General features: G+C 38.4%; 1 protein-coding gene and 1 long non-coding RNA gene across 4 annotated transcripts in view; one reads left to right on the forward strand and one right to left on the reverse strand.

Annotated features, from left to right (window-relative positions):
- Positions 1 to 21,277, reverse strand: part of ATRNL1 (attractin like 1) — a 784,866-nt gene extending 763,589 nt beyond the window's left edge. For all 3 annotated transcript variants that reach the window (XM_072805187.1, XM_072805188.1, XM_072805189.1), the window contains exon 1: positions 20,958 to 21,277. In XM_072805187.1, the coding sequence (XP_072661288.1) occupies positions 20,958 to 21,262 (305 nt within the window). In that variant the 5' untranslated portion in view covers positions 21,263 to 21,277. The remainder of the gene's footprint in view (positions 1 to 20,957) is intronic.
- Positions 21,278 to 22,225: 948 nt separating this feature from the next.
- On the forward strand, positions 22,226 to 23,461 carry LOC140620548 (uncharacterized). Its single transcript, XR_012020307.1, has 2 exons — positions 22,226 to 22,601; positions 22,845 to 23,461. It is a non-coding gene; the product is annotated as an uncharacterized lncRNA (long non-coding RNA).
- Positions 23,462 to 25,015: the final 1,554 nt, after the last annotated feature.

Genomic DNA, 25,015 nt, shown 5'->3' on the forward strand with positions numbered 1-25,015 from the left:
TATAATGACCCTTCGAACTGTGTACTTCTTCTTTTTGGTCAAAGGGTGAGAACCTCAGTTGGAATATGTGTATCTTCTTAGATAGAAATACAGTGTTGTTGTTTGCTAGGGAATTCACATATGTTTAGAAGGAAACATAAAGAAGCTGAATAACCAAAGGGTAGACTGTGCCAATTATCCATTGCCTCTTGCCTCAAAATCCACAGTTTACCTACTCTGTGAAAATAGATCTGGGCCCTTTAAATATGTTTTCTTTGTCAGATGGCATGATGTTAAGCTGGCATGCTTTGTCAACAGAGTGCACTAGAAAGAGTATAGGAGACAAGAGTTTTGTTTCCGGGTTCCAATGTACTTAACAATCTCCTGCAGCTTGGCTTCTCCAGGACTAGGATCCTATAGAATGTGATGGCCAGCAAGCCAGCCACCAGTAGCTTCTCCTAGCACCTCCCCTCAGGAAATTCTGCAGCAGAGTGCCTTCAGTGAGACACTGCCTCACGAACAGCATTCTTCATCTCTCAGTGAGATAACCATAGCAAGTTCCAAAGGGCAGATATCAAATAATTTCTACCAGTGCAGCATGACAGCAACTGTACCTTTCAGTGAGCCACAGCCAGGCCCTCTCAACAAGGTCTGGATCTCAGGCCAGGAGGTGGGAACTTGTACGTAAGTGTTGTATCTCAACCATAAGGTTAGTAGTGGCTCCTCCTTATATCCACTATCTCTACATCGTTTGGAGAAACCTTTACTTCTTACTAGCCAATTTCTCATTATCCCAATCCCTGGTACAATCAAAAATTATTTACATTAAACCTTCCCTGTTAAGATTATGTGATTCTCCTTTCTGATTGGACCCAAACCGATCAATAATAATCAAGGATATGCAAAATACAATCACAATTACATACCACCACTGTGCACACAACAAAACTAAGTTAAAAAGAATAATATCAAATATTGGCAAAGATGTGGAAAAAAGAATTGTCATACAACTTCGCAAAGTAATTTGGCATTATGTTACATAGTAGAAAACAGATATATCTTTTGAAGTAGCCAACAGTGTCTGTGCTACCCCCATACTCTCTCAGACCCTCTTTGCTATTTCCATACACTCAGCCTGACTTCCTTAGGTGAGCACCTGCATCTTTGCTGGAGGACTCCCCTCTGGCTGCTGGAACCTACACTTCCTCTGCATGTGATGAGCTGAAAGTGCTTATAAATCAATATCCTCCCAGAGGTATCCCCTAGTCAATGAATGATTGGATAAAAATGTAAATACCCTAAGCTTCCTTACCTCTTTGTTGGGACTATACTGCAGTGCATTTTCTCCCCAGTACTTCCCAGTGGGATTAAGCTCTAGTCCCCCCCTTTGGTAGGTGACTTGATAACATACTTCTTACTGGCTACTTCTCTGTATGATTCAGTCAGTGTCCCTGCATCTCCCAAGTATATTATATGTGCTAATTCTCAGTGTAAAAGCAGATACTTCTGCTTCGGGAGGGTGGGGCGGGTGCCGGTGACCAAACTAATAGTTACCAGCAGGAAGCAGATCTTCAAGACAGGATTCTAGGATTGGATCACTCAATGGGCAGATGGTAGACAGAATGGTAATAACTCCTGGCATGCCACAGCATCACAATGACTAAGACTCTTAACCTGTGAGCTGAGATGGGATACCAGTAGAAAGTTATGCATGGACAACAGGCTGTTGCAATAGCTCTAATATATGAGAAGTACAGTAGCAAGGGTAATTCTAAGGACTGTGTAGAGTTAGTTGATTTGCTGTAAAAAGTCATTGATAAGCTGAAGGAAGAAAACTCCAGCCGAGTGCCTCTATGAGACGCCTGCCCATAAGCAGCTTTTCCCAACATCCTATAAGACCCAAATCACCAACCACTAATTTTAGATACAGTGTAAAAGCCAGGGGACTCTGTAACATTTAAAGTGAAGGAATCTCTACTCCTGAATTCAGAGTGAAGATCCAAGCTGAAAAACAGCCCCAGGCTCAGACTGTGAGAGGAACAGAATTATAACAAAAAAAAAAAAAAAAAGTTTAATTCACAACTGTAACAAAATTACAGTGCTAAAGATAGTGCCCCTAAGAGGAAGTAAAACTCTGATACCTAGGAGGGTACCATCTGGATAGATGAGCTTGAGGACCTTAAACTCTCATATTTTTTTTTCACACTTTGAGCCTGCAAAAGTCTTCAGAAGCCAAAGCTGACAGTGAGAAAAATTAATTCCCACCCTCTTTATAAGACTACTTGTTCTTAGGCCATGCCAGCAAGTAACATCAGAATTTAATTAAATCAACTTAATCAATAACAACTGGCTACAGTAATCACGCATCCAAATACCATGAAATTAGTGGCAGCCCCATACACACTGACCACACAAAAAAGATAAATTTAAAATCCCCAAATATTTGCAAATTGAGCAATATACTTCTAAGTCCCCAAGCCAATTAGAAAATATTTTTAACTGAATAATATGAAAATCACAACATAGCAAAATTTATGAGATGAAGCTAATTTATGAGATGAATTTACAGAGAAATTTTAGCTTTTAATGTCTATATTAGAAAACTGAAAATCAATTATTCAAAGTTACAGCTTAAGAAGCTAGAAAAAGAATAGTGAATTAAAGCAAATGAAAGTATATGGAAGGGAATAATAAAGAACAGAAATCTCTTACAGCACCTGAGTGGCTCAGTCATTTGAGTGTACGACTCTTAGTTTCAGCTCAGGTCACTTAGGGTTGTGAGATTGAGTCCCGCCATCAGGCTCCATGCTCAGCACAGAGTCTGTGTGGCATTCTCTCTCTTTCCCTCTCTTCCTCACCCACTGGTGCACACTGTCTTCTCTCTCAAATAAGTAAATAAATATTTTTTAAAAAAAGAAGAACAGAAATCTCTTAAATAGAAAAGTCATACAATAAAGGAAATCAACACAATTAAAAACTGGCTTCATGAAGATTAAAAAAATTAATAATTTCCTAGCAGAACTTACCAAGAAGAAAAATATTAATTACCATTATCAAAAAGGAGAAGAGAAACCTCACTACTGATGCTACAGAAAGAATAAGACATTGAGAACAACTTCCTGTCAATAAATTTGATATTTTAGATGAAAGGAATACTTCTTTAAATAGTATAACTTGATGAAACCAACAGAAGAAGAAATGAAAATTATAAATATCCTTCACACAAAAATCTTAAACTAAATGTAATCAAACTTAACCTAGCACTATATAAAAACAATAAACATAACAGTATTGCTGACTGAAGTATATATAAAGACTTAGTGGCTCATGAAATAACATTGCTTTGTTGGGGAAATGCAAATCATTCAGTGAATCAATGGGTAATATCTAACAATGAGACCATAGGGCAATCCAAATAACAATGGTTACAAGAATGGAGAAGAAAGATTTAACAGTTATTCAGATTGGTTTAACGAAGGAACCATAAATTTAATTGCAATGACCCCTTGAGCAACTAAAATTTACCTAATACTTTTACATTTAACTCATGAAATCATTTGCTGATACAAGTATTGAAAATCATCCCATACCTAGCAAGAAATCCCTTCAGAGCAAAAAAGCAGTTATACAGAAGGATTCCTCAAAAACACTGAAAGACAAATAGAAACAACCCCTGCTTCATGAAGCAAAAGGTGACAGTGGAAGTAAATAATAGATACACCAAGAGCCTGGGAGGAAAACCTTGGGAGAGATTCTTTGAAGAATTAATTGAGAAACTATACAGTATGTGAGCCCATACAGGGGAATTTGGGAAGCCACGTGCATCCTCAGGGAAGACTACATGCTCAGAAAGCACCTAAGAAGACTCTACTATATTTTATCTCTGGCTAACTTTTAGACTGAAAGCAAAAAAGAAAATGGAGGCTAAGGCAGAGTCATAAACAACCTACCTATGCACCAAAGGAATGCTCCAAAAGAGTCAATCTGCAAAGACTAGAAGAATTTTTTTATTTTTTCCTTGGCTCCATGCATTCAAAGAAATCTGTATCAAAACACTAGCTGACCACAGGCTAAAAGAACAGAAACTTTAGAGACCATACACAACAAAGAATATAGTCATTACAAAAGCAGTTTAGAAAAATCATGAACTACAACCCACATACACACACACACAAAAACAAACAAAAACCTGTAGAGAAGACTCTAACTTCTAGACTTATCACGTTACAATAATCAACAAGAAACTACCAAGCATGCAAAGAAACAAAGTATGGCCTATTTGCAGAGGAAAATATATACCCATGGAAACAGACACTGAACTAGCTATTTCTAATATTGTTTTTACGAAGTATTCTAAGTTTCAAACAACTAACCTATTTTTTATTGCGGCACTCCTGTTCTTGATTTGAGGTCATACTGACATGTTAATCTAGATCAGAGCTCCATAAACTACTGGCCCACTGTCTGTGTAAATGAAGATTTAATGGAATTCCACTACATCCATTTGTTTACACATGTCTAAGATTGCTAACATGCTACAAGAGCAGAGTTGAGCAGTGGCAACAGAAACCATCTGGCCTGCAAATTCTAAAATATCTATTATCTGGCCTTTTACAGAAAAAGTTTGCCAATCTCTATCCCCATGCCTGTCATGTGCCCATATGCCTTCAAATGTCTCATCTTGCTAAAACTGCCCAATCTAGAGTCCCTGATCAAATAAACATGCTAAGCTATTTAAAATACAGGAACAGCCACTACTAAGTATAGGAAAACAAGCACAAACATTAAACTAAAATCAAAGCAATTGAAGTATTATTCTCTATCCTGGCTATAAATAAAAAATTTGATTAAAACATCATAATATAAGGGCAGCCTGGGAGGCTGAGCGGTTTGGCGCCACCTTCGGCCCAGGGCATGATCCTGGAGACCTGGGATTGAGTCCCATGTCAGGCTCCCTGCATGGAGCGTGTTTCTCCTTCTGCCTGTGTCTCTGTCTCCCTCTCTCTCTCTCTCTCTCTCTCTCTCTCTGTGTGTGTGTGTGTGTCTCATGAATAAATAAATAATCTTTGAAAAAAATAAAAAAATAAAACATAAAATAAGAAAAAATCAGTAGTTTTAATACTACAAAGTCTCTGAGACAATAAATCCTGTTTATCAGAAAAAATGGTTTTAGTGCTGACAATAACCACTCAAGAAATAGTCAAATCTACTTGGAGAATCTTTATAGAGAGTCACCTTTGCAAGCCATCGTCATATGGAAGTCTTTTTAAAAACAGTATTTTTAATTAAAATATTGTTTAATAGTTTATACATTTTTAATTAAAACATTATACATTTTACTATACTATTTTATACATTTAAACAAAATGAAGAGTACCTCTAGATTATATTCATTGGTATTAACTTTTTTTCCTTTCTCCACAGTGATACTGTATTACACTACTGAGCTTATATTTCTTCCTGCTTCCTTCATAGTATACTGTGCATCCTCCACTTTTAAATGTGCATTCTCCATCCACCTGACTCCTAATAAAAACTTAGGTGACCTCATCTGCTAGAGTAGTAGTCTTCAAACCTTAATTACATGCTCCTTTGTCAGTAAAAATTTTTATTACATAACTCAAATATATGTATATTTACATATAAGTAAACATGTACTACTTAAAATATTGTGCACTAGGGGTGCCTGGGTGGCTCAGTCAATTAAGTGGGCATAAAGCCCACTCAAAAATAAAAAATTAAATTAAATTAAATTAAAATAAAATAAATTAAAATAAAATAAAGAAAAATATTGTGCACTATAAAGTACAGATTTTAAAAATCAAAATTAAAAATAACAATACTAGGAGTCCTAATATTTTCTTCCCACTTTCCAGTGAGTTATCTTAGTTACCATCCCACTTTAGAGAACACTGATTTGAACAAATCATATCCTGGCCACACAGTATTCCTTCACATAAAACACACTAACCAAGCTGACTACAGTAGTTGACTGGCACCACATACACAAGATTCCTCTATAGACTGGCCTCAGTGGTAACAAATATAATGTGCTTAGTCAGTTCTCACATCTGATAGAAGAGGAAGGAAATGTTTATACCCTACCCTTTGCATGATTTGGGGTGAAAAATAATTGATTGCTGGTAGCATGACCCTGGTAAGACCATCACCATTTCTCCTCTAGCAAATAAAACTTTTTTCCTATGATCCTTTAAAATACTGTATTTCCATTGCAAATCTTTCCCAATCTCATGCAGATTTCAAGTAATTGCCAAAACAGGGGTGCCAGTGTGGCTCAGTGGGTTAAGCGTCTGCCTTTGGCTCAGACCATGATCCTGGGGTCCTGGGATAACGCCCCTCAATGAGCTCCCTCCTCAGCAAGGAGTCTGCCTCTTCCTCTCCATTTGCCTCATCCCCAGCTCATGCACTCTCTCTCTCTCACAAATAAATAAATTCTATTAAAAAAAAATAATAATTGTCAAGACAAAACAATGCCTTCAGGATGAATATTACTAAAACCAGTATCAAAAAAGTTTTCAGCATTTTAATCTTTTAGCTACTGTGTATCAATACTTCTCTGTGGATAAGTTACATTGGAATTGATAGTTGCTATTTGGGGGTACTCAGAAGTCTTTCACTCAAATATTTGAAAATCAGATTCTAGGCCAAATATTATAATTAGGCATTTACTTCAAGATTTCTGGCCATGTTAAATATGCCTAATGTCAAGCTAACTTCATATTGAGCAAAGAAGCTACAGATGTAGGAGGAAGAAATTAAGAAATTAAATTGCCAGGCAAGATACTTCATTTTGAAAAGATCTGATTCAGTTGTACTCATTTATTTTTTACTGTGGTTAATATTATGGTATATAAGTTAAAACTCGATAAAGCTATTATATAAAAAAAAAAGGAAGGTCATGTATGCTAAACCAAAACAAGTTGATTGCCTCCTAAAGCAGAATTTTTAAACAGGAACCAGAATTTCATGCACAATACTTAAAATATCCAAGATATAATCCAAAATTACCTGCCATACCAAGAAACAAGAAAATTTGAACTCATCTGAAAAAAGATAGAGGTACCACGATTGACATGGTAAAGATGCTGGAATTACCTGTCAAAATCTTAAAGCAGCTATCAGAAAAATGGTATGACAAGCAGTTGCAGATACTTTCAAAACAAATATAAAAATAAAAGTTTCAAGTAAAGAAACAAAACATAAAGAAATGGAAATATGATAAGTGAAATTTTTTATACCAACTCACAAGATGGGCCCAATAGCAGAATGGAGATGATAGAAGTAAGAATCAATGAGCATAAAGATAAACAAAAGTTATCCAACCGGAATGTAAAGAAAACAGACTGAAGAGGGCTTTTTTTTTTTTTAAAGATTTATTTGTTTATTCATGAGAGAGAGAGAGAGAGAGAGAGAGGCCGAGAGACACAGGCAGAGGGAGAAGCAGGCTTCCTGCAAAGAGCCAATGTGGGACTTGATCCCAGATCCTGGGATCACATCCTGAGTTGAAGGCAGACACTCAACCACTGAGCCACCCAGGCATCCCTGAAGAGGGCTTTAGTGACAAAGAAGTAATATTTGTCTCTTTGGAGTCATGGGAGAGAAGAAAGAGTAAGAGTGTGAAGCTGAAAAAAAATACCAGAAAAAATGATAACAATTGGGGTAACTGGGTAACAGGCACTGAGTAGGGCACTTGATGGGATGAGCACTGGGTGTTATACTTATGTCGGCAAATCAAGCTTCAATAAATAAATAAGTAAAATGCAAAAATTAAATAAATAAAAACAATAACAAAATTTTACAAATTCTGAAAAATATATAAACCTACAAGGCAAGAAACAGCAAATAACAAATAAACTCAAAAAATTCTATACTCCTATACATCATAACCAAATTTCTGAAAATTTAGAAGAAAAAAGGAAGCCAAAGGAAAATGAGAGCAACAATTTGAATGACAATAGATTCTTCATCAGAAACCTTAGAGTCGCTGCTTTAAACATTCTAGCTCTTTTGCAAAGAAAAGATATGATCAAATTTGTGTTCTATGAAGCAAACTCTGGTAGCAATAAAGGAGAACAGCAAGGGGAAAATTAGAAGCAGAGAAATCAATTCAAGAGCTAATGTGAGAACCCAGTAGAAAAAAATTCAGGATTTTACTAAAGCAAAGGCTAAGAGATGAAAAGGATGGCAAACCTTGAAAATGACAGCAAAACATTCATGGGCTCTTAAAGGAGAAATTCTGTCTTTCCAGCACGAATGGCCAGGAAAAGGTACCCTGCACATCAGAGTATGCAAGGTGTCCGAAGGAACAAAAGCTGAAGATGGAAATACCCTAATTCTGCATATGAACTCACATTAAGACTCAGGTTCAATCTGAGTAGCTCATATGAGGAACAGACCCAAAAAGCAGCTTAATGAAGCCTTTGAGAAATTAATTAAAACTTAAAACACTACACAAGTCTCAGACTAGTCCCTGAGTGGCATGTGTGCATTCAGATCCAAAGGCTTTGAAAACAGAACTGAGATTAAAACCATTACCCTCAGAAAGCATGACGGAGAATTTGCTACTTGAACCCAAATGGTTTGTTCCTTACTAAAAAGAACTAAACAAGTAAACTGATAGATCAGTAAATGGACATTCCCCAGAACATAACAAGATCCATAACTTATACAAGATAACTTTCACAATGTCCAGAATAAATAAAAATCACTCAACATACAAAGAACTAGGAAACTATCAACATTTCTCAAGGGAAAAGATAATCGATGTCAACCCTGAGAAGATCCAAAACTGCATCATCAGACAGACATTAACTATTATAACTAGACGCCATAAGACAAAGATAAAGAAAAAAAAAGACAAAGATAAAGAAAAAATGAAATGAGAGCTCTCAACAGAGAAAGAAAAATTATCAAAAAGAACATGATGGAAAGGTTAATAATGAAAAATACCACCTCTTACACAATTTAAAATGACTGGATGGGTTCAAAAGCAGAAAGTATATGATAGAGGCAACAGTCAGTGAAGCTAATGATAGTTCAAAAGAAATAATACAATTTGAAGAAAGAGAAAAAATTTTTTTAAAAAATCAGAACCTCAAGAACCCGTGAAGCTAAATCAAAAACCTCATGAGTGTCACTAAAATCCAAGAAGAAACAAAAAAGATTACTGCAGAAAAATATATTAAAAGAAATAATGTTTTTTTTAAATCCCATTTTGATGAAACACAGAAATACAAATTCAAGAAGATCAGCAAACCCTACCACCTATGGTAAATTTAAAGAAACCTACATCCAGATACATCATAATTTGAACTGCTTAAAACAAAAAATTCAGAAAAATCTTGAAAGTAGCTAGAGAAAAATGACATTATATATAGAAGAAAAACAATTAGAATTACTGCAGACTTCCCATCAGAAATCATGAAAGACCAGAAAAGAACTGTGCGACTTGTTTAAAATGCTGAAAAAATTAAAAACCTAAGATTCTGTACCTGCAAAAATATCCCTCACTAAACAAAGCAAAATAAAAGTACTGTTAGGCCAAAAAACATTAAGAAAAGACATCAGCAACAGTCATGTTTGAAAAGAAATGGGGGGAAAAAAAAGTGGTTCACACTAAAGAAGAATGATCCTAGAAGGAAATTTCTATCTATAGATAAGCAAAAAGCAAAAGAAAGAGCAAAAATCTGAGAAATATAAAATAGACAGTTTTTCTCCTCTTAGGTTCTTTAAAATATGTTGTTGAAAGAAAAATTTATAACTTTATCTAACGGGGTTTGTCATACAAGTAGATGTAATGTACAAGACAATTATAGCAAAGGTCAGTAGAGATGGATAAATGGACAAATATGGTTATAAAACTTAATTTAGCCTGCTAATTTTAAAATAGCATTAACTCTGAATAGATTACAAAAAGTTAGGTATGCATATTGTGAACAATAGCATAATCAATAAAAAATAATACAAAGCCATATATCTGAAAGGACAATAGCAAATTAAAACAGAATACCAAAATATATCCAAATATACTAAATGTAAATAGTCTCAACAAACCAATAAAAAGAGATTATTACATTGGATTGAAATATATATATAACAGAGTGGCTATTAATATCAAAGTAGACTATAAAGCAGAAACAGTTCCAAAGAAAAAGATGGAAAAAATGATACTATGACAAATGGGTCAGTTCACCAAAAAAACACAGCAGTTCTATTTTGTATCCACTCACCAAAAAAAAGCCTTGAAACATAAGCAAAACTGACAGAAGTGAAAGCAGATGGACAAATCTATAATCACAGGTGGAGACTTCAACACTCCTCTGAATCAACAGAACTAAACAATATCATACAGATAAATTACCTGAACAATTAGAATCAACTTGCCTTAACTGACATTTCTATAACATCCCACTCAACAGAAGAATGTACCTTCTTTTCTATTGCAAATGTTAATATTCACCACAGTGCACCACATTTTTTTTCTAGAAACAAGTCTTAACAAATTTGTAAGAACTGAAATCATACAAGGTATGAACATAGTTCTTTGAACATAGTTTAACTAGGAATAAATAACAAAAATCTTTGGTAAATCCTCAAATACTTGAAAGTTAAACAAAATTGTTCTATATGAGCCAAAGAGCATGTCTAAAAGAAAATTAGAAAGTATATTGATCTGAATAAAAATGAAAGCACTACCTATCAATATGTGAGAGGCAGCTAAAGCAGGGCTCAGAACACACATAGCATTAAAATACTTTTATTAGAAAGGAAGAAACATCTCAAATTAAGGATGTAAGCTTTTCATCTTAAGAAATTAGAATAAGAAAAGCAAATTAAAACCAAAGGAAGTAACAATCAATGAAACTGAAAACAACAATAAAAGAAAAAAGAGCAGGAATCAATTAAACCAAACATATTCTTTGAAAAGATCAATAACGTCAATAAATATATAGCCAGACTAAGAAAAAAGAAAGAAAATGTAAACTACCAATATCAGAAATGTGAGAAATATTACTAAAGACTCCACAAACTTTAAAAGGATAAGGGAATATTATACACAATGTTATTCCCACAAATTTGAAAACTCAGATGAAACGAATCAATCTCTGTAAGACAATCTACCAAAACACACTCAAAAAAAAAAAAAAAAAAGGAAATGAATGTCCCTACATCTATTTTAAAAATTGAATTCATAGTTGCAAGCCTTTCCTCAAAGAAAATCTCAGGCCCAGTTGGCATCAGTGATGAATTTTACTGACATTGATGAAAAAAGTAAGATCAATTCTACATAAATTCTTCCAGAAAACAGAAGAAGGGGCAGGGGGCACTCTCTAACTTTTTTTATAGGGCTAGTGTTATCATGATAAGAAACCCAAAGCCATTATAAGAAAAGAAAATTACAAAGTAATATCTTCTGAGAACACAGAAGCAAAAATCCTCAACAAAATAATAGCAAATCAAATACACCAATATATAAAAAGTATAATATATTATGACCAATGGGGACTTATCTCAGGACTATAAGGCTGATTAAACATTTGAAAATCAATCAAGTTAATTCACCAATATCAACAAACTAAAGAAAAACCAAATGATTGTCTCAACAGATACAGGAAAAAGATAAAATTTAACATCCATACATAATAAACTGTCAAAATAAGGAATACCAAGGAACTTTCTAAACCTAGTAAATGGCATTTACCAAAAAAGCCTACAGCTCACATAATACTATATGCTTAAAAACTGAATGTTTTCACCTAAGACTGGGAACAAGGCAATGATATTCACTATTATTTTCTTATTCAACATCAAGTTGAAGGTCCTAGCCAGTACAATACAGCAAGAAGAAAAATAAAAGGCATACATATAATTGCAAAGGAGGAAGTAAAACTGACTCTACACAGATAACATAATTGTGTATGTAGAAAATCCCAAGGAATCTATAAAAAAAGCTACTGAAACGGAGTTTAGCAACATTGCAGGAAGGATACAAAGTCAATATACAAAAATCAATTGTATTTCCACATAATAAAGATCAACAAACAGAAATTGAAATTAAAAGAAACAATATCAATTACAATAGCATCAAAGTACATGAACTATTTAGTATAAATCTAACAAAATACATGTAGGATCTATATATGATAACTACAAAACATGCAAGAAATCCATGCAAACCTAAATAGATGAAGAAATGTTGATGGAATGGAGAAGTCAGTATTGTTTATATGCTAGTCTTCTCAAAACAATCTCAAGCCAACACAATCCCAACCAAAATCCCAGGAGGATTTTTTTTTTTTGATCTGAGAAACTGATCCTAAAATGTGGAAAAGCAAATGAGTTAGAATAACCAAATGAATTTTCAAAAATAAAAATAGAGTTCTGAGAATCTCATTACCTAATTTCAAGACTTACTATAAAGTTATAATAGTCAAAAAAGAGACTCTCAAAAGGACAGAACATGAATCAAAGGAACAGAACAGAGTCAAGAAACAAATATAGAGATAGATATATCCAACTGATTTTCAAAAAAGGTACAAAGACCTGAATGATAAAAGGATCATCTTTCAATAGTCATCTCATAATGAAAAAATGGGTCAATTTATCAAGAGGAAATAAAATTTCATGTACTTAATAAAAGAGCTCCAAAATACATAAAGCAAAACAAGAAAGACTGCAGGGAGAAATAGACAAATGCAAAATTAAAATTGAAGATTTTAATACTTCTCTCTCAATAACTGATAAGTAGACAAAAAGGTTTTAGAAAACTTGAATAAAACTATGAATCGACTCAATCTAACTGAAATTTATAGAACATTCCACCCATCACACACATTCTTTTCACTTATACAAGGAATGTTTATCAAGATGGGCAATATTCTTGCCAGTAAATTTGACCAAATTCTAGTTATACAGTCCTATATATAATACATAAATTGAACTTGTGGTATTATATGCTAAACCAAATGAATTTATATTAAATAAACTGAATTTGGAGTTAAAGAAAATTCCAGACCTTAAGGGCTTCACTGGTGAAGTGTACCAAACATAATGAAGAAATAATGCTAATTCTATACAAACTCTTCCAGTAAACTAAACAGGAAGGTCCCAACTCATTCTAGGAGGCTGGTATTACCCTGATTCTAAAACTGCACAAAGACATTATACAAAAAGTACAGACCAATATCCTTCATGAACATATATACAAAAATTCTAAGCAAAATCCTAATCAATCAATTCCAAACAACATATAAAGAAAGAAAACATAATCGTTTCAGATGGTGTTTATCTCAGGAATGTAAAGTAGTTTTAACATTTAAAAATTAAGCAACAAAATTCATAATATCAAGAAACAAACAGAAAAATGACATGATGATCTCAACAGATGTAGAAAACACAATCTAATATCCATCTCCAATAAAAACTCTTAGCAAACTAAGAACAGAAGGAAACCTCCTCAATGTGATAAAAGGAATTTACAAAAAACTTACAGATAACATCATACTTAAGAATTAAATAATAGGGATCCCTGGGTGGCGCAGCGGTTTGGCGCCTGCCTTTGGCTCAGGGCGTGATCCTGGAGACCCGGGATCGAATCCCGCATCGGGCTCCTGGTGCATGGAGCCTGCTTCTCCCTCTGCCTGTGTCTCTGCCTCTCTTTCTCTCTCTGTGACTATCATAAATAAATAAATAAATAAATAAATAAATAAATAGAATTAAATAATAGAGGATCCCTGGGTGGCGCAGCGGTTTAGCGCCTGCCTTTGGCCCAGGGCGTGATCCTGGAGACCCGGGATTGAATCCCACGTCGGGCTCCCGGTGCATGGAGCCTGCTTCTCCCTCTGCCTATGTCTCTGCCTCTCTCTCTCTCTCTCTCACTCGCTCTGTGACTATCATAAATAAATAAAAACAAAATAAGAAGAATTAAATATTCTATGGGCAGCCCAGTTGGCTCAGCAGTTTAGCACCGCCTTCAGCCCAGGCGTGACCCTGGAGACCCAGATGGAGTGCCATGTCAGGCTCCCTGCATAGAGCCTGCTTCTCCCTCTGCCTGTGTGTATGTGTGTGTGTGTGTCATGAATAAATAAAATCTAATATATACTGTAATATGTATACATATATATATATAAAATCTCCCTAAATCATGAATTGCTTAGAGTTGACCAAAGTCACCACAAGTATAGATCACTGCAATGGAGGTTCTAGCCAGTGAAATAAGGCAAGAAAAAGAAAAGGCATCCAGATTATACAGAAAGGAGGAAAGGTATCTTTATTTGCAAACAACATAATCTATTCAGAATATCATCAAGAATTTACAGAAATCTGTAACTAATGAGTTTAGCAAGACTGAAAGATACAAGATTAATAAACAAAAAAAAAACGTATTTCCAAATAAGAGGAACAATCAGAAATTAAAAATAAAAATATATATAATTTATAATAGCATCAAAAAATGTGAAATATTTAGGGAAAAATCTGAGAAGAGCTGTAAAACCTGTTCACTGAAAATTTTAAAATACTGCTGAGAGACTAAAAGAGACCTAAATAAAAGGAGACATATACCACGTTCATGAGCCAGAAAATTCAATATTAATATTGAGATTAATTTGAGGGACAGGTGTCAACTGTCCCCCAAATTAATCTATAGCTTCAACATAATTCCAAGTAAAATCCCAGGTTTTTTTTTGTAGAAATTGGCAAGCTGATCCTGAAATTCATATGGAAATGCAAAGAACCTAGAAGAGCCAGAGTAACTGAAAAATGAACAAGATTAAAGGACTTAACACCTGCTGACTTCATGACTTATAAAGCTACGATAATCAAGACATTTTTGTCTTGATGTGCAAATAAAGAGATCAATGGAACAGAAGAGAGTTCAGAAATACACAAATATATGAACAAGTGGTTTTGGCAAAGATACAAAGCAACTTATCAGAGAAAGGATAGTCTTATTTTTTTTAAGATTTTATTTATTTATTTTAGAGAGAGAAAGAGGGCAAGCAGGGAAAGGGGCGGGGAGAGAAGGAGAGAGAGAATCCCAAACCAAGTCCATACTGAGTGCAGAGCCCAATGCAGGGCTTGAACCCAGAACCCTGAGATCGTGACCTGAGCCAAAATCAAGAGTTGGACACTTAACCGACTGAGCCACCCAGGCACCTCAAGGATAGTCTTTTTAAAATGGTCCTGGAACAACTGAATTTCTATATGCAAAAGAAAAAAAAGAAAGAATTGAGATCCATACCTCTCACCATATGCAGAAATTAACTCAAAATGGACTATAAACCTTAAATGTAAAATCTAAAACTACAAAACTTCTAGAAAAAAAAATTAAAGAGAAATAACAATTTAAGCCAAGGTTTCTTAGATCTAACACCAAGAATAAAATTCATAAAAGAAAAAAAGTGATAAACTGGAATTCATCAAGTTTAAAACTTGTGTTATTTGAAAACACTGCTCAGAGAATGAAAAGACAAGCCCCAGCCTGGGAAAAAATATTTGCAAATTATAAATCTGAAAAGGAACTAGTATCCAGATGTGTAAAGAACTCATAAAAATCAGTAACAAGAAAGAAAAAAATGTTTTTAAATGTGCAAAAGTTTTGAACAGACACCTCACCAAAGAAAATATATAGATTCTAAGTAAGCATATGACAAGACGTTCAACATCATTAGTTATTAGAGAAACAGAAATTAAAAGCACAATGAGATACTACTACAAACCACTTAGAACCCTCATAATTAAAGACTGACCATACCAAGTGTTGGTGACATTGTGAATTAACATTCATATACTGCTGGTGGGAATGTAAATAATACAACCACTTTGGAAAAGTTGTCAGTTTGTTGAAAAGGTAAATATGTATCAGCAATGTGATCTGGCCATTCCATTCTTCTGTATTTACCCAAGAAAGCAGATGTCCATATAAAGACTTCCACATAAAAGTTCAGATGTGCTTTATAAAGAATGGCCAAAAATTGGAAACAAACCCAAATATCCATCACTGGGTGAAAAACAAATTGTGGTATATCCGTACATTGGAATACTGCACAGTAACTAAAAAGAATAAATCCTTGATACACCATTAATGAATCTCAAAATGAATAAACTGTGAATAAAGCCAGATAAAAAGGAGTACATAGTATATGATTCTACTTACAAAAAATTCTAGAAAGTCCAACAAATCTATAGTGACAGAAAGCAGTTCAGTATTTGCCTGGGTACAGGGATTATCAAGAGGCACATGGAATTTTGGGTGTGGGTATTTTTATGATCTTGACTGCGGTGATAGTTTCAGAGGTGTATATGTACAATAAAACATTACAAACATTCGGTTTACTGCATGTCAATTACACCTCAAAAAAAGGTCTTAAAAATAATGAAAAAATTTTAATCATAACTGAATAATGCCTCTTGAAAGTATCAAAAAGGAAAAAGAACACTATAAGAGTATATATAATAAGGAGTGACATAGTCTGACAAGTCCTTACTGGGTGTGGAACCTGCTTAAGATTCTCTTTCTTGGGGTCCCTGGGTGGCTCAGTTGGTTAAGTGTCTGCTTTCCACTCAGGTCATGACCCCAAGGTCCTAGGATCAAGCCCCCAGTCAGCTCCCTGCTCAGTAGGGAGTCTGTTTGAACTTCACCCTCTGCCCCTCCCCACCCATCCACCTTCCACCCCACTTATGCTGTTTCTCAAATAAATAAATAAAACCTTTAAAAAAAAGGAAAAAGACTCTGTCTCTCTCCCTCTGCCTCTGCCCTCCCCCCATGCACACATACTATCTCTCTAAAAAAAAAAATAATTTAATTAAATAAAGAAGACTCTTACCAGAAGGTGGTGGAGGGAGGATGTTTTAAGTAAGTGATGGGGATTAAGGAGTACACTTATTGCAATGAGTACCAAGAGTTGTATGGAAGTGCTTTTAATGAGTGGAATTTAAATAAAAGCTTAAAAAAACCTTATGGGTAAAAATATTAACAAATTAAAGAAAAACAAACATACTTGAGGTCAGGGAGCATTCAACGCAACTTTATAGTTACTGACAGTTTTTCTATTAATAGAAATGATTCCAAATGTGTTTTTTTTTTTTTTAGTAGTAGTAGCTAAGGAAACATATTTACACTTTTAACCCTGTCCCTTTCTGTTTATTTTTTTTAAGATTTATTTATTCATGAGAGACACAGAGAGAGGCAGAGACATAGGCAGAGCAAGAAGCAGGCTCCCTCTGGGGAGTCCAATGTGGGACTTGATTCCAGGAAATTGGGAATCATGCCCTGAGCCAAAGGCAGATGCTCAACCACTGAGCCACCCAGGTGCCCCCCTTTCTGTTTTTAACAGCAATGAAGTCCCAATATTATATCTTCATCATTGCTGTCACCAGAAATAGAATACTTCTACTAAAAATGTGAGAATTTCCGTATCTACATTTGATTAACCTAAGAGATTAAGAAAAATCTATCTACATTACAGGGCACCTGGGCGGTTCGGTGAGTTAAACATTTGCCTTCAGCTCAGGACATGATCCCGAGGTCCTGGGACCAAGCCTCCAGTAGGGCTCCCTGCACAGCAGGGAGTCTGCTTCTCCCTCTCCCCCTCCCCCCAACTTGTGCATCCATGTGCTCTCTTCTCTGAGATAAATAAAATCTTTTTTAAAAAATCAATATACATTAAAAATACAATAAGATGTAATAGATTTTTTAAATATTCAATAAATGTTTTAATAAAGTTACATTTAGAAATTATTCACAGTATGAGATATTTTCCAATTTCAGAGCATTAATTTAGTTTTCTTGCTTACAAATTAGAAAACATAGGTTCCTAAGTCACATTAGCCAGAAAATGTCCAAGTCTGAACATGAAATATAAATTTATATAAATATAAATCTCAACTACTCTACAGAAAAAATTCTAAACAACTAGTTTCTAAAAGAAAATGTAATTCATTTAAACAAATCTTGTAGTAAAATGTTCTCTAGTCTAATGTTATACTAAGGTACTCAAGTAAATATACTTCAAATTAGCGTATATTACATCCTTAATTATTAGATTTCAAATTGGCACTGTCTTTTCCCAAGCCTTTCAGACAAGGTTCAAAGTATTCATTTTGTTTTACCTATGCGAGAAATGACTTATAATTCTGAGTGTTTTGTTCTTTTCAAATAGAAACAGAAGACTGGAATCAGTGCTAAGAGAACTAAAGTACCACTTTTGATACCATAGTTGCTTCTGCATCCCTCCCCACCATCAATCTTCCATTCTAAAGAACCATTTGAAGAATACTCTTATTCCCTAGTGAAATCCCCACCGTAGAAAAAAAAACTAAGTTACCATGGAACCAGCCAATTAATTTTGACACCTGCTTACCAAGATTGATCATTTTTGATATCTGTTTGCTAGGTTGCTATCCTTCAGCTTAGTAAAAGATTTTCAAGATAATTAATGAAGTGAGAATTTCTAGGTAAAGTCTTTCTCACTATGATATTACTTCAAATGCTGAGTAAAACAAGCTATCATCCTTTTTTAGCTTAACATATACTTTACCAGGAAGAATTTTCTTCTGAATTGATTCTTCCCTTTAACATTAAATACTACATTTTACCCCTAAGAGTATACATAAAACAGAGTAGTACCAGTTATATTTACTCTGATTAATAGCTTGTATTCCATAAAGAAATGAAAAAATACTTATCAATACAGTACAATGAATCACAGGAAATAACAGTTTCCAAGGAAATGATTTATATTCAATGATTAGTTCAGGGCTAGTTGTTATTTAACTATATTTAAGAAGCTATTCCTCTTTTACTCACTAATGTATTATGTTTATGAATACCATCTCCTTATGTTATTTAAGTTAGTTTAAATTGACCTGTGATCTTTCCAACTAACTGGGACAACATCGGCTAGTGAGGTTACAGGCTGCTGATCTAGTTGATTAACAAGTTCCACTACTATAAAATGTAAGAGGAGCTTCTTGGGACTACAGGAATCTTTGTCCTCTTTAGACAAATGGAGCAAATCAACCCACAAAAAGGTCAAAATCTCTCAATCACATATGTACCAAGTTATCTTCCTACTTATTTCTAGAAAGATATCAAAAATCGATGCAGCTGTTTTGTTGGCTATCAGTCTATATGTTCAAAATTCGTGCTTGATAAAAAGGCTCGCTGCAATTGTCATAGCCAAAGTTTAAAAACACCTAAGTAGAGGTGCCTAGGTGCTCAGTGGGTTAAGAGTCTGCCTTAGGCTTAGGTAGTGATCCTGGGGTCCTGGGATGGAGCCCTCTGCTCAGGAGGGAGCCTGCTTCTCCCCCTCCCTCTGCCCTCCACTCCCCCTGCTTGTGCTCTCTCTTATAAAATTTAAAAATCTAAAAAAAAATTTAAAACCACTTAAGTAATAAAGGCTACTCACAAGCACAATTCAGTAAGATAGCTTTCCTTATCCTGAAATACTTAAAACTTTTAATTAGCATCTCTTTCAAATAAAAAAAAAGTATCAAAAAAACTACAGTATTATACTAGTTTGTGACAGTAGGAAGAAAACATTTCAATCTATTGCTACAAATGGATTTCATCAACTTCTATTTTGAGATTTAACTTCCAAAAATCTGCTGGAAATTAAATAGTAGGATCTACCTAAAATTATAAGTGCCCTTTAAGCAGGCATTGTTCAAAATTGCGACAGTTTAAAAAAAAAAAAAGGAAAATATGCTGTATTTAAAATTTCCAGGACATCCTCCTATAATCCATTAATAAGGTGAACCATATTCCTCTGCCTTAGAACCCAAGACATTTCACTTAGACTTTGCTATCATCCTAACAGCAAATATCAGTAATCTATATAGCATAATCTCGGAGCCACAAAACAACCCCCAAATTTCACAGTAGCTACCTAGAAGTCTAAAAAGTTGCCTTACTTAATGACTATTATCTGCAAATGGTTAGATGGCTACCCTAACGGCCTCAACTATGGTACTTACTGCTCCCCGCACCCACCCACCCATCCATTCACCTATTTCTTTTTCATATCAGGCCGGAATTTAATAAACATCGGCCAAGAGAGGGGAAGTATCCTTGTTGTAAAGCAAACTCCTTGGGGCCTTGAGCTTCAGAGAAAAACCAAAGTCATGGTCTCACACAACAACTGATAGTGAAATAAACAGTTGGAAAAATCCATTATCTTCACGTTAAAAAGTCCAGGCATTTCCTCATTTCAGGTTACCCAAAATCACTCTTGTATTCTCAATTAAACTTGTCCTGGCAAATTCAATTTATTGGCTAAAATGTACACATTCTAGAGTTAGGCTAGCCGATTTGGAACCACAACTCAGACCTTACTACCGTGTAATAATCTTGGGCAAACGACTTAAATTCATCGCCTCGAGTTCTCTCTGTAAATCCGGCCTAATAATCCTAATAACTCACAGAGTTGCGAGGAACAAATGAGATAATCCACGTCAGGCGCTTCACGGTCTTTGGCACCTTGTAAGCCCACCGTGAACTCTTAAGATCACTATTATAACACTAAATAAACCGAAATGTCAGCAGTGTTACCTCTCTAGAGAGCAGGGCGATGCGAGTAGAGGGAGGCACCGGTAGACCGTGACTTTTAACCCTTATACTTCTGCATTGTTTGAATATTTTTGCAACGTTCAAGCATTTCAAGAGTTACCTGCATGATTTTTTATTTAAAAAAAAGGGGGGGGGTGGTACCTAACAGAATGGTGTTTGGCACCGTGAACGGAGTACGCAAATGCCCAAGGGCAGGGGCGCACAAGTCGCTGCGGGCATCCCGACCACGGCGGGGCTCCGCGCGGGGCCGAGTGCCCGGGGCGCCCGGGATGCAGGGGCCGGCGAGCTGCGGGCGGCTCCGGGACCGGGACCGGGACCCGGGGGCGCGTGGAGGGCGGGGGCGGGGCGGGCGGGGCGCGGGGGCGCGGGGTCCGGCGGAGGCACTTACTTGAACCGGCCCTGGCAGTGCTGGCACTGGTCCCCCACCCAGCCCGGGTCGCAGAGGCAGGTGGAGTTGACACAGCGGCCCGAGAAGCAGGAGCCGGTCCTCTCGCACGGCTTGGACTGGGACACCTGCGCGTAGAGGGCCAGGTAGAGGAAGCCATAGCACAGCAGCCAGCTGTTCCCGTCCAGCAGCCAGGAGGAGGCGCCACCGCCGCCGCCGCCGCCGCCGCCGCCGACCGGCCGAGCCTTGCACAGCCCCGGGGCCGCGGGCTGCGGGGGGCCCATGCGGGCCCGGCCCCCCGGCTGCATCTTCCCCGGCGCCCCTGCCCGGCCCGGCAGAGCTCGCAGGCGCCGACAGCGATGCCCGCAGGGGCGGGGGGCGGGGGGCGCGGACAGGGGAATCCGGCCGGAGGAGCCCGCGCCGCCGCCGCCGCCGCCGCCGCCGCTCCTGCTGCTGCTGCTGCTGCTGCTGCTCCTCCTCCTCCTCCTCACCGGCGCCTGCCCCAGTCCCGCTCCCGGGTCAGCAGGGACAGACCCCCGTCGCCGTCGCCGTCGCCTCCGCTCGGCTCCCGCCAGGCGCCCTCGGGCATCGCCTCTCGCTCTCCTGACCTTGTCCTCCGCGAGCCGAGGCCGGCGCCGCGGCGCCCCGGGGCCCGGCCGGAGGCGGAGGCGGAGGCGGAGGCGGAGAGCGGGCGGCGCGGGCGGCGCGGGGCGCTCCGGAGGGGACCTGCGGGCGGGGGAGGGGGCGGGGGGCGGGAGGGGAGGGGAGGGGAGGGGACCCGCGCGCGGCCCCGCCTCGCCCGCGGCTCGCGCCAACTGCCTGCGCTCCAGCCCCGCGCGCCGGGGAGGGCGGGGGCCGCGGCAGCCCCGAGGTGGGCGCGCCCAACGCGGGAGGGGAATCCGGGAAGCGGGGCTCAGTCCCGCACCGCCGGGCCGGCGGCCAGCGCGCCCCCGGCCGCCGCCGTCTCCCCCGGGCCGTCAGCCGGGCGCCGGGGCTGCGGCTGGAGCGCGCGGGGGGCCGGGCCGCCTGCGCCCCCCGCGCGAGCCCACGTGTCCCCCCCCCCGGGCCCAGCGCCGTGGTCTCGCCCCGCCCTGACAGGGACCGGGGACTCCCCCGCGCCCCCCCCCCCGGCCCGCGCGCGCGGCGGAGGCTGGCCCCAGGTGCGGTCCTCGTGCCCTCCCCGGCCCCGCTCGCGCCACGCGCCCCGGAGCCCCAGCAGCCGAGGGGCGGACCCGGCCGGCTTCGCAGCTTCAGCAAAAAAGCGGCCCTTCCCGTCGGCCGGCCGCAGCTGCGAAAGTGCAGCGCGTTCCCCCCGCGTTTCCCCCTCCCCCGCCCCAGCCTCCTGCCTATTTCTTCTTTTTTTTTTCTTAGAAAAACTCCGACAACGCACAAAGAGCTGAGCATGTGCAGCAGGCAAAAGTCTTAAAGGCACCGCAGTCCACGCGCTGTGGGGTCCGCACCAACTGGGAGGGGCGGGGCCTGGGGGCGGCGGGGGTCGCGGAGCCCCGAGCGCGAGCGCGGAGGGACTTGGCCGAGGGGAGCCATTTCTTCCACGGAAATGAGGGCTCCCCCGCCCCCAACAAAGAGCTGCGAGGCTCTGAGCCCAGGGCGCCCCCCCCCCTTCCCGGTGCTGCCTCCGAGCCCCAGGTATCTCCTTTTTTCTGCTTGTCAGGGTTTCCTCCTCCATCTGGGACAATACTCTGCCTTGAAAAATATTGCAACATCTGGGCTTTTTTTTTTTTTTTTTTTCCAAGAAGAGCAGAAATGATGCCCAGAAAAGAGCCTTTTTCCTTTCTCAGCGGCAATCTTTTCCTCCTTTAGATGACTTTCCAAGATTTGATGGCATGTGCTGAAATTTTTGCTTTGTACTTTTGTGTCTTCTCTTAAAAGCTCGCATCAGCCCTTGAGAAAGGAAGCCGAGCGCACATTGCAGCCCTGTATACTCGAGTTACAAGCCATGTAATGGGATCCCCCACCAAAGAAGAGCAGACTGTGTGAAAAAGAATTTGAAATCTACCGAAGGCATTTCTGACAGCGAAAGGAGAAAAAGTTTTAGCTGTAACCGCACAGTCATATTATTGTTAAGATTCAACTCATGTATTTTCGGGCATAAAGTACCCACGTCATCTCTTTTCATCTCTTTTATCCCCCACGTTGCAGATGAAATCCTCCATTAACCCCATTTTGCAGATGAGGATAGAGAGACTCAGAAAGGTTGAAAGATTTGTCAGTGGCGGGCTGGGTGAAAGTAATGAACCGAGCTCTAAACACAAGTCCCGTGGCTTCCATCAGTCCTGTGTTTTTTTCCACTAGTTATCAGGCTATTTCTATTAGCAGTTGCTTTGTTCTACTTAAGTGAATAAAATTTAGGTGTTGGCTTGCTTTGCAAATGCCTCCGCAGTGACTTAAGGAAGGAAGACCAAGGTCCAGAGAGAGGTGGCTCCTTTGAAAGGGAAAGGGGGGAAAAAAAAGAAAACCATGATTTTCATTAATACAACAAATCACAATCCCCCTATAATATCAGTACTAGAAATTTCATCCTCAAATCTGAAAATGAGGACAGCCCCTTCTTCCTTTGACATCTCTTTTGTATCAGGATGCTCCTTAGAGACTACTTGGGATGAAGGAAGAAGAGGAACAGAACATTCTGGGGGGGCGGGCGGGAAACAGTTGAAAGGAGGATATTGTTCTGGATCACACCTTTTAATTTCCATGACTATAAAATCCAGAACTCTTTCTTGTGGTGGACATACATGAACAATCTCTGCTGTCTTCTCCATTCTTCTCGCATGCCAGCCAAAGTTTAAAGTGAGCCACATCTTTCTCACATCTAATGTAGAGTTGCTTTCAGAAATATGGAAGGTAGCCAAGCCCTTAAAACAGTCAGTGAGTGTAAAGGTAATTCAAAGGGTACACTGGAGCCCCTTTAACAAGAGAGATCACTGCTCAGCCACACACTGACTGTAGCCTATATTCAAGCAAAGGATTTGCCCATTAAAAATATATATCTTTTAATCTCATAACCACTATAATCAGCTCAGTACTTCATGTTACACTAAAGAACATGCAGCCCCACAGCTTCCTCTCAACTTTGCCTTTAGAATCAAGCTGAATATACTAAATCTATATAAAATTACCATCACGAGGATCACACAGGATTACCACTTGCCCTATATCCTTTTTTTTTCTTTCATACCCTTTTAGTCAACATTTACTGAGTAACTTTTATGAATTTAAGGAAGAGAAAACAAAGATGAATAAAACATGAGATTTACCCCCTGGATAAGCTTATCTATAATATGTTAGGCTCAGTAGATTGGGAGTTCCCCTATATAGTTAAGGGTTATGTATTTTATAAATGTAGACACAGAAAACTTACATGATTTACAACAGTCACACAAAAAGTCAGTGATAAAGCTTGCCTAGAATCTGGACTAATGTTTCAGTGTCTTCTATGATCAAGAAATTTTAATGCTCCAACATGGTTATCTCTTTTTTCTAAAAAAGTAGAGTCAGCATCCTCATAGTGCTATCCAACACTGTAATAATTCATCGTATTGGTAATAGCAGTCATAAATCCAGCAGGAAGGTGAAAATTTACTCCAAAGAGGTAGTGGAGAGAAAATCTGTTTTATTGAAGTAGGATGAAACTGTTAAGATTGGAATTATCTATTACAATTTCTCCAAGGGGAAGAGATAAGAAAAATACTTGTTTTCTCCACAATTAGCTTTATATCAGGACCTTCAGATATTTGGGGAATGTGTTTTATTTCCATTCATACCACTTAACAATGGTACTATAAAATGATGGGCAAGAAGCTAAGACTTCACACTGCCAAATGAAGGAAATCCACATGATTTTTTAAGAAGAACAAGAGAAATGACAGTCCCACTGATCTTTTGATTGCAACTCAAAAAGTAAAAGATCCTATTTGGACTAATGAACCAAAGCAGCCCCTTCTCAGTTGCTTGACTGAAGAATGATCTCTATTGTTCACCATTTGGCTCATATGAGGCTTCTGAAAGCAGCCAAGATAATGAGAGCTGCAGATAGCCTGGCC

This window comes from Canis lupus, chromosome 29 (genome assembly GCF_048164855.1).
Source record: "Canis lupus baileyi chromosome 29, mCanLup2.hap1, whole genome shotgun sequence".
NCBI classification, from domain to species: Eukaryota; Metazoa; Chordata; class Mammalia; order Carnivora; family Canidae; genus Canis; species Canis lupus.